The 10,707-nt window shown below is 38.2% G+C and overlaps 1 protein-coding gene across 7 annotated transcripts in view; it reads left to right on the top strand.

Moving 5' to 3' along the window:
- The window catches only part of LOC126506293 (UDP-glucuronosyltransferase 2B31-like), a 56,390-nt gene that overhangs the window by 23,777 nt on the left and 21,906 nt on the right, over nt 1-10,707 (top strand). For 4 of the 7 annotated variants that reach the window (XM_050149715.1, XM_050149714.1, XM_050149716.1 and 1 more), the window contains exons 2-6: nt 81-848; nt 4,769-4,917; nt 6,467-6,598; nt 8,103-8,190; nt 8,966-9,185. The exons of 1 other annotated variant lie outside the window; for it this stretch is intronic. In XM_050149715.1, coding sequence (XP_050005672.1) covers nt 110-848; nt 4,769-4,917; nt 6,467-6,598; nt 8,103-8,190; nt 8,966-9,185 — 1,328 coding nt within the window. In that variant the 5' untranslated portion in view covers nt 81-109. The remainder of the gene's footprint in view (nt 1-80; nt 849-4,768; nt 4,918-6,466; nt 6,599-8,102; nt 8,191-8,965; nt 9,186-10,707) is intronic. 2 more of the 7 variants (XM_050149717.1, XM_050149719.1) reach the window with 2 other exon arrangements.

Raw genomic sequence — 10,707 nt, 5'->3', positions numbered from 1 at the left:
ATTGTGACTGTCTCATGTGTATTAGCTTTAGGGGGCACAAGTTACATTTTACTAATTATTGCTCTTTCTATATCTGTAAGACCCGCAAATCACCATTTGAAGAGCAACTATGAGCTTACCCAAGATGTCTGTGAAAATGACAGCAGCCCTGCTCCTGCTACAGCTGAGTGGCTTCTTTGGATCTGGGAATGCTGGGAAGGTGCTGGTGTGGCCAATGGAATACAGTCATTGGCTCAACTTAAGGACAATCCTGGATGAACTTGTAAAGAAGGGCCATGAAGTGACAGTTCTGATACCCTCAGCCTCCCTTTCTTATGAGGTTGGAGACACATCTGCTATTGAATTTGAGAAATACCCTTCATCCACTTCCCTGGATGATGTGGCAGCACTTTACATGGAATCAATCAGAAAATGTGTTTATGAGCTGCCAAAGCAATCATTTTGGGGATTCTTTGTATTGTTGCAAGAAGTGGTTTGGGAAGATTCAAATTATTTTGAAAGTCTCTGCAAAGATGTAGTTTTTAACAAGGAACTCATGACAAAACTACAAAATTCAAGCTTTGATGTCATAGTAGCAGATCCCTTCGTGCCCTGTGGTGAACTGCTGGCTGAGATTCTCAAGATACCTCTGGTGTACAGTCTCCGATTCTTCCCTGGCTCCACACTTGAGAAGTACAGTGGAGGACTGCCACTACCTCCTTCCTATGTGCCTGTTGCTATGTCAGAATTGAGTGATCGAATGACATTCATCGAGAGGGTACAAAATCTGATCTATGTGCTTGCTTTTGACTTTTGGTTCCAAACATATAACGAGAAGAGATGGGATCAGTTTTACAGTGAAGTCTTGGGTAAGTGCCATGATCAACTGGTATTGTCGCATTCAAAATTTGCTGTGTCATTGAAGGGGAACTTGAAGCAACAGGATTGACAACAGACATATTTCTCTTTCCTAAGTAAAATGGTGAAAAAACTATGAAATTATCTGCCAATATCAAAGCATTGTAGAAAACCTTAGGTCCCAATGTCAACTGCAGAGCCTTGTCTATGACTTGCAAGGGACTCTTCAGAAAAGCACACACACAGAAAGCAAATCTTTGAGAATTTCTCTAAAAAGTAACAGATCGACAAGTTTTTTAACTTGTGGTTTTTTCTTCTTGTTTTTATTCTTATTTTTCTAAATTTTTTTAATTGATCTATGTATTTTTCTCTGCTCACCTCACCTACTACCCTATCCCATGATTCCCATGCTCCCAATTGACTCAGGATATCTTGTCTTCTTCTCCTTCCCATGTAGATTAGATCCATGTATGTCTCTCTTAGAGTCCTCTGTGTTGTCTAGTTTCTCTGGGATTGTGATTTATAGGCTGTTTTTATTTTTTGCTATATGTCTAAAAGCCACTTATGAGTGTGTACATATTTATCTTTCTGGATCTCTTACCTTAGTCAAGATGATGTTTCCTAGATTCATTCTCTTGTCCCCTAATTTCAAGATGTCATTTATTTATTTATTTATTTTTTTGCTGTGTACTACTCCATTGTGTAAATGTACCACACTTTCCTTATCAATTCGTTGGTCGAGGGGTATTTAGGTTATTTGCAGGTTCTGGCTATGACAAATGATAATGCTATGAACATAGCTGAGCTCGTATCCTTGTGGTATGATGGAACATCCTTAGGGTATACACCCAAAGTGGTATTGCTGGGTCTTGAGGTAGGTTGTTTCCTAATTTTCTGAGAAATTGCCATATTGATATGTATTAGAGGCTCTACCAGTTTGTACTCCCACCAGCAATGGAGGAGTGTTCCCTTTACCCCACATGCTCTCCAGCAAAAGTTGTCATCATTGTTTCTCATTTTGTCTTTTCTTACAGGTGTAAGATGAAATCTCAGAGTTATTTTGATTTGCATTTCTCTGATGGCTAAGGATGTTGAGCATTACAGTAATTGTCTTTCAGCCATTTTAGATTAATTTGTTGAAAGTGCTCTGTTTGGGTCTGTACCCCAATTTTTATTGGATTATTTGTTCTTTTGGTGACCAATTTCTTGAGTTCTTTGTATACTTTGGATATCAGCTCTCTGTTCAACATGGGGATAGTGAAGATCTTTTCCCATTCTGTAGGCTGCCATTTTGTTTTGTTGACTGTGTCCTTTGCTTTACAGAAGCCTCTCAGTTTCAGGGGGTCCATTTATTAATTGTTTCTCTCAGTGTCTGTGCTGTTGGCCTTATATTTAGGCAGTGGTCTCCTGTGCCAATGCATTGAAGTGTCTTTCCCACTTTTTCTTCTGTGTGGTTCTATGTGGTTGGTTTTATGTTGAGGTCTTTGATCCATTTGGACTTGAGTTTTGTGCCTGGGGATAGATATGGATCTATTTTCGTTCTTCTACATGTTGATATCCAGCTATGCCAGCACCATTTGTTGAATATCTTTCTTTTTTCCGTTTTATATTTTTCTTCTTTTTCAAAAGTCAGGTGCTCCTAGGTGTGTGGATTGATATCTGGGTCTTCTATTCAGTTCGATTGGTCTTCCTGTCTGTTTTTATACCAATACCCAGCTATTTTTAGTACTGTACTTCTGTAGTAGAGTTTGAAGGCAGGGATTGTGATGCCTCCAGAAGTTCCTTTATTGTACAGTTTTGGCTATCCTGGGTTTTTTGCTTTTCATATGAAGTTGAGCATTGTTCTTTCAAGATCTGTAAAGAATTTTGCTTGGATTTTGATGGGCATTGCATTGAATCTGTAGACTGCTTTTGATAAGATAGCCATTTTTACAGTGTAAATTCTACCTACCCAAGAGCATGGGAGATCTTTCTGATTTCTGGTGTCTTCTTCATTTTTTTTTCTTCAAAGAATTAAAGTTCTTGTCATACAGGTCTTCCATTTGTTTGGTTAGAGTTACTCCAAGATCTTTTATATTATTTGTGGCTATTGTGAAGAGTGATGTTTCTCTGATTTCTTTCTTACCCCAATTATCATCTGTGTAAAAGAGGGCTACTGATTTTTTCGACTAAATCTTGCATCCTGCAACATTACTGAAGGTGTTCATGATAACTCATGTTTTAAAACTATAGGCTGTCTTGTGTGGTGACATCATCATCATTATCCCATTGATACCATTACTGTTATTAACATGAGTATGTGCATGCACTTTTGTCTCATGGGTCGGGAGTGTGTGCTCTGTGTGAGTGTGTATATGTGTATGTGTGTATGAGTGAGTGTGTGTGTCACATATGTGGATTTCAGATTCAAATTTGTTTTGTTTTGTTTTGTTGTTGTTGTTGTTTTGGTTTTTTTGTTTGTTTTTTGAGACAGGGTTTCTCTGTAGCTTTGGAGCCTGTCCTGGCACTAGCTCTGTAGACCAGGCAGGTCTCGAACTCACAGAGATCCGCCTGCCTCTGCCTCCCGAGTGCTGGGATTAAAGGCGTGCGCCACCATCGCCCGGCCAGATTCAAATTTGATGAGGTTCTACTTCCACTTTTATTTGGATTGTCAGGTTCCATGCAGGTATTGAGGCATGCATGGAGACTGAACTTAATTCATTGAGCTTTCATTGTAAATACTTTTACCACCTCATTCATTTCACTAGTCGCTAAAACAATAGCTTTAAAAAAAATAAAGCGCCATGTCCTCAATTTGTACTTATTGCCTAGAGACTACTAAGTATTTCTAGCTTAGGGGTACGCATAGCTTTGAGAACTTTTCCCTTTATATACATTAGTTTTCTCATTTAATATTTGAAATATTTTTTATTTCACCTGCTAAATTTCTGCACAGCTGTGAATACACTGTCTATATACTAAGCACAGAAAACATATGAATTTAAGATTTGGAGAATTTGCATTAATTTATTTATTAGAAGGGTTACAATTGTATTTAAAATGTGTACCACTGAAGGATAGAAACAATGATTACTAATTACAGTGTTTTAAAATATTTTTAATGACCAAACATCTCTCTTTCCACGCTTTGACTTGTTACTTTTATTATCTGCAAACAAACTTATGCAAGCATAATTATTACATAGTCAATCTCTAATCAAGAACAGCATGAAGACAAGGAACACAGAAATAACTAAAAATTCCCTTTGAGATCATCTTGGACGCTACAGTGAGACGCTGTCTTAAAGTGCTAAAGCAAAATCCCCATGAATTTTTACACTGGGCGTGGCAGCTCACACCTGTAATCCCAGCAGCTGCATTGTGGAGGAAGAGCATTTGGAGTTCAAGATCAACTATGGCTAAATAGTGACACAGGAGCCACCCTGGGCTCCACAGAAAACCTCAAAACACAACAAAACAGCCCAAAATTCTCAGTTCACCTAGAGGAGCGCACATCAAGGTTCAGGAAGCTAAACGGGACAAACAGGATGGGGAGGAGCAGGGAACAGTGTTTCCCTGAGTGTGACAAGCAGGATTCACAGGTGACAGAATTTATTATATATAAAATGCTTATCTAGGTGTAATCATGAATTTCTAAAGTGTGTTACAGATGTGGGATCTCCTCCCACATCACTTCCACAATGACTTTGAGTTTACATATATCTAAGCATAAGTATGAGAAACATATTACAAACTTGTATCAAACATTATACACAGATATAAATAGACGCATAAATATATATGTAATTATATGTTTTCTAGCCCAGCAATACACTTATAAACAACACCAGCTACATAACCAAAATTATTTCCAGAGGACTACCTGGCATATTCATCTTCTCCTGGCATTTTTTTCACCTGTCCTCCCTTGGCTGTCCTGATTCCTCTTCAGGAAAACCCACAACACTCGCTGAGATGATGGGGAAGGCAGATATATGGCTCATTCGAACCAACTGGGATTTGGAATTTCCTCACCCTGTCTTACCAAACTTTGATTTTGTGGGAGGACTCCACTGCAGACCTGCCAAGCCTCTACCAAAGGTAAGTATAGTCCCATTTGTTTGCTTCAGTTTTTTTTTTTTTGCAAGTTCAGCAAGGGTGATTATCTTTTATTCTTTCAGAATGTTCGTCAAACTCAGCCAGTCACAAGAATTTAGATAAGTAAGTGGCCAGTAGAAATGCCTATATCTATTCCATCAAAAGAGTGTGACTATCATTTGGATTAAATTAATTCAGCAAGGTTCTGTTTTGCATAAACATTTTCTTATATTTGAGTGTAAAAAGAATGAACAAATACCTTATATAGAGAAAGGTCCACAGACCAACTCCTTTAGAAAGTGATTTGAGAGAAAATAGATGTTAAAAAATAAAAGTTTGTTTTCACAAGTCACAATGGCTCTATTTACTTTCTTGACCACTCACACAAGTGAGAACACACCCCTGAAGATACATACCTAAACATATGTTTTCAGGAACAGACACAGTTACACAAATTGACAGCACATAGTATATTTCTTTCCAATGAAACTGACATCTATTAGAAAGAACACAAATAAAAAGATAGTGGACAGTCTTAACAAAATTAGCAATAGATTGGCGATCCATGAGTTCTACTCCTGAGAATGTATGCAAAAGAACTGAACGAAGGACTTCAATGAGATAGTAATGCAAGGATGCTCTTGGCAGCACTATTCCTGAAGGGAAGCATGCAAGGGGGTTTGAATAAGAATGATTTCATAGGCTCATATACTTGAAAGTTTGGTTCCCAATTGGTGAACTGTTTAGGAAGGATTTGGAAGTATGTCTTAGTTGGAGAATTGTGTCACTGGATGTAGGCTGTGAGGCTTCAAAAGCACAAACTATGCTTGGCCTCTTTCTATCTGTCTGCCTCTTATAACTACGGGTTTAGTTCAGAGTTACAGTTCTAGTGCCATGCCTGCCTGCCATGGTGCTCCGCACCATGATGCACATAGAAAACCATCTGAAACTTTCAACAAATTCCCAATTAAATGCTTTCTTTTTGAAGTTTTTTTAATCATGGTGTATCCTCACAACATTAGAACAGTAACTAAGAAAGGGATAAACAACCTAGATATCACTAGAATTATTGATAAAAAATTATAGAGTGTGCAAATAAAAACAATAACTAAATCATTAAAACCTAGGGTATAGAAACACATGGTATGACCTTAATAACAGTACACTAGGTAAACTAGCCAATGATGAAACGGAAATAAATTAAGAAGACCTTATGAGAACTGCCTAGATTGGTCAAAATAATAGAAACAGAAAGCAGGTATTTGGTGGCCAAAGGACTAGGAAGAGAGAAAGAGAACTTTAAATTAAATATCAACAAATCTTGCCTTTCAAGATCAAAAGAACTGTTTGTGTGAGTATGTGTAACACACAGAGCTGTATTTACAGCTGAATACAACTTACATCTTATATGTGGATATGAATAGTTTTAAAGCACCTACCACTCTGATCATTTCTAATGCTGCTCAGTTTCTTTCTGTCAATGTTGGTATCCATTTTAAGCAGGTTGTTTAGTGTTACTGCTGTTTATGATGGACTGATATTTCATCAACAGGAAATAGAAGACTTTGTCCAGTCTTCCGGAGAACATGGTGTGGTAGTGTTTTCCCTGGGGTCCATGGTGGGTACCCTAACAGAAGAAAGGGCCAACGTGATTGCAGCAGGCCTTGCCCAGATTCCACAGAAGGTGAGAAACAGTGCCTCAGTGTGGCATCCTCACAGAGATGGTCACAGCCTGTTCAGGTGTGACAGCAGAAACCTCGTGTGAAATCGAAGCTGTCACGATAGCTCTAGCTACTCTCTGAAGTCACTAATGACACAGAAATACAGTAGACAAATGATGTTTTTGTTATTAACGCCATGTTCAGACAGAAAAACACTTAATAAGTGTCTTTAGACTTGGTGGTAGGAACGTATGATAAGAACAAAACTGCGCCTTGTACTTCGTCCATTACCTTGGAGGCTATTTGAGGACTTTCACACACCACCCTTTACTAAAGCCTGCTATTATTTTGTAAATAAGCAGGCATTCAAAACTGGCAGTTGCAGGACCTGAGAGGTGAATTATCTTTTAGAGCAGGTGTTGCTCACCCAGATGACCTGAACTTAGTTCTGTGCCTTCACTTCTGGCAGCATACAGCTGCCTATAACAGCATCCCACGGGATCCAAAGCATTCTTCTGTCCTCAGATGACACACAAACATACACACACATCCCACACATATGAACACACAGAAAGAGAGAGAAAGATCAAGTTACACATATATAAATATAATTCTCTATCTTAAAAATGGAATTTATGCTATTTTGGTTTATTCATTTTTCTTTTATCTTATTTTATTATACATATTTCAATGTCTATTTGTTTTATAAGGGTTTCAAAGAGAGGTGTAGAGATGAATGTTTAAGAGCCATGCAATGGGAATCCAAAAATAAAATAAATTTTATGGATGAGAACATCTATTTTCAATAAATAGAAAATAGACAAATAAAATGCAAAATTTTAAAATGGAGTTTGTATCATAGATTTACATTCCTCTGTAATCACGAACAAATGTGATCATCTGCATTGAAAATGGGCCTATGCTATATGTTTCTCCTGCTAATCGAAAACCTAGGTAGAACAGGATTTTGCAACCGCCAAGTCCACCTTGAGGAACTGAGCCTGTTAATGCTGGAAAAGGTGGTAACTCGAGGACATGCTCTTGAAGTGAACATGTCTGTACACAGTCACTCTTCGGGCCTAAGCTAATAATATATCTATGATTAAGGGATTATAAATGAGCAAACTCAAATATTATTGGCAAATAGTTATAGTGGATTTGAAAAATAAAAACTGTTATAAATATATCCTGGAAAAGCAAATCCAGGTAGATATTAGTAACTATGAAGGATTGTTGAACTGGAATTACGTTCACACACTTTTTAACTACTGCTTCAAATGGCCAGACCAAGCTTTCCCAAAGTTGCTGGTGACTAAACCTTTGGTGACATGCTGAAACTCGGATAAGCATGAGACTAGCTGCAGGAGAGTGAAGAGAACTTGCATCCTTGCTGTAGCAGTTCTTCACGGTTCCCATCATCCTTCCTTACTGCCTGGCCCTTATCTGCACTGATTCTTAATATCTCCAGAAATCTAGCAGGAGGAACTTGACATTTGACCAAATAAGAAGCTAGCTTCATCTTAACAGGTTCTTTGGCGATTTGAAGGCAAGAAGCCAGACACCTTGGGCTCCAACACTCGACTGTACAAATGGATCCCGCAGAATGACCTTCTCGGTAAGCACCGGGACACACCTGAGACATAGCAATGGCTGCTCAGGAGGGGGATGTCCACACTAATGCATTTATGACAACTGTGATCTAGTCCTGGGGAAAAAGGATAAAGAACTGATATGACTATTCTGTATAGTAACATTTGAGATGAGAGACTCTATTGTCACCGCCACGCTAATTACTGTTCAGATAAATTTAAGTCACTTCTAATTTCTCTCCACATCCTATTTCTATAACTTAACATCTTCCTTTTCCCCTACTGTAGAGCAATTTGAAATTCCAGTGGGAATGGTATTCTTTCATTAAGAAGGCCTAACTTACCATGCTGTGCTCACAAAAGACCCAACAACATGAAATGTTCCTACATGTGATGAAATATTGCCTTTCCTCAGTCTGATTCCATCAAAACAAGCACTTACCCCTTACTGCTTGGAGCCAAGACATCTGGAGCAGGGGTTGCACTGTTTTCTTAGGGGAACATTCTCTCCTGAACTTGTACATGCTGTTTGCTCCACTTGGAAGGAGCTCTGCCCTTTTTTGTCCATTGAACAAAATCTTTCTACTTTCCAAAATACACATACTCTATGTGACCTTCACATAATCCCTGTGGCTGTGCTGTGTTCTGTGATCAAAGACATTGGAGGAATTAAGTTCTGTTTCATGGGTATGATAATGTTCTCTAGAGAATATTTTCCCTTTCTGTGCCTTTTCCTTCTGCCTCTCATTTTCTTTCTCAGACTTATGTTTAATATTTGCCCTAAATTTCTCCCCTTGCTAGGTCATCCTAAAACCAGAGCCTTTATTACTCATGGTGGCACCAATGGCATCTATGAGGCGATCTACCATGGGATCCCTGTGGTGGGCATTCCTTTGTTTGGAGACCAGTTTGACAATATTGTTCACATGAAGACCAAAGGAGCAGGGCTTCGAGTGGACTTTCTCACAATGTCCAGTGCAGATTTGTTCCATGCTGTGAAGAAAGTCACTAATGACCCTTCGTGAGTACAGTGAATTTATTCAATGGTTATTGTCTGGATAAGTTCTCTCCAAGGTTATAGTAGCATTTTTCAGATCTTTAGTCTGAGTTTTATAACAACAACATAAAACTCACTTAACCACTATGGAATGAGCTTTTACTGTCAATCATAACTGCAAAGTATCCCTAGAGACTAACTATACAAGAAATTAGTTTAAAATAACTTGATTATGTAAAATATTTTCTCTTGCTAAATGATAGGACACAATTTCCACAAATAGGATAAAATCAACAAACAGAATAATGCACCTAAGAAGTAGTAAATATTACAAGTCAATAACTAAAATTTCTGAAATTCATATTGTTTAAACAATTCTCACTCATTGCCCAAAGTAGAATTGCCCAAATTAAGAATGTACATATATGTGCATATGTGTATATAAATGTACAATATGTAATGACCAAATATCTTACTTACCATTTCCATCTCCTTAAGCATTTAGAATTTTGTTTTTGTCCATGCTGAAAGTCTCCTCTCGCACATTCCACAGCTACAATAAGACATGTGACTTGTAGTCCAGTCACGGACTCACTGTAGAGCACTATCCTGCTCGCCAGTGGCAGGGCGTATATATTAGCTGACCTCTCTCTATCTCCACTCACTGTCTCCCTTCCTAGACTCCAGTTACTACTCTGCTACTCTCTACGTCTATGAAATCAACTCTGTGGTTCCACACACTGATGAGAATGGACAGTGTTTTCATTTAGGGCCGAGTTTGTACAACTTAGTGTAATTGTAAAAAGAAGATTTCCTTCTTTATAATTGTTAAATAATATTCAACTATGCTTTTATACCACATTTTATTTATCCATCATTTCACTAAGGGCACCTCAGTCAATTCCAGTTCCTAACTATCATGATCAGTGCTGCAAAAACCATGGGCCTTATGTTATCGTTTTGAAATATTATGTATTATTTCATTAAATAGATTCCTAATGGGAAGAATGCTAAAACCAGGGTAATTAGTGAGGAAATCCCTGCTCTTTTAGTAGCTGCTGTACTGAATTACACTCCAGCAATCACTTATATTAGTAATTCCTCCACAGACTCCTAGCATTGATCAGCCTGTCGTCCTGACTTCAACACACAAAATGGCATTATAAAGGCAGAGAATAGACTCACACATGTTTTCCTCTGACCTCCACGCATGCTGCATGGTACATACCACACCTCCATGGCACACGGAAAAACAATTAGAATACATAAATTAAAAAATAATTGAAAATTACCACATCCTCTACATCCTTGTAATTACTATGTTTATGACTCTCTTAGAAGTACTGGGGGGGCAGGGGAAATCAGGGACTCTCAAGCATTCTAGGCAAGCGATCAATGGGCTACATCTTTTTTTTGTTTGTTTGTCTGTTTGTTTTATTTTTTTAGTTGTTGCAAAAAAAATTTCCCATTTCCTTCCCCCTCCTTGCACACATCGTCCCCTCCCCCCACTCTCCTCTCCCTCTCCCCCTTCCCCCCCACTCCATTT

Source organism: Alexandromys fortis, unplaced genomic scaffold (assembly GCF_014885135.2).
Source record: "Alexandromys fortis isolate MF-2015 unplaced genomic scaffold, M_Fortis_MF-2015_v1.1 scaffold_0, whole genome shotgun sequence".
Classification (NCBI taxonomy): Eukaryota; Metazoa; Chordata; class Mammalia; order Rodentia; family Cricetidae; genus Alexandromys; species Alexandromys fortis.
This window is presented reverse-complemented; position numbering and strand designations above follow the sequence as displayed.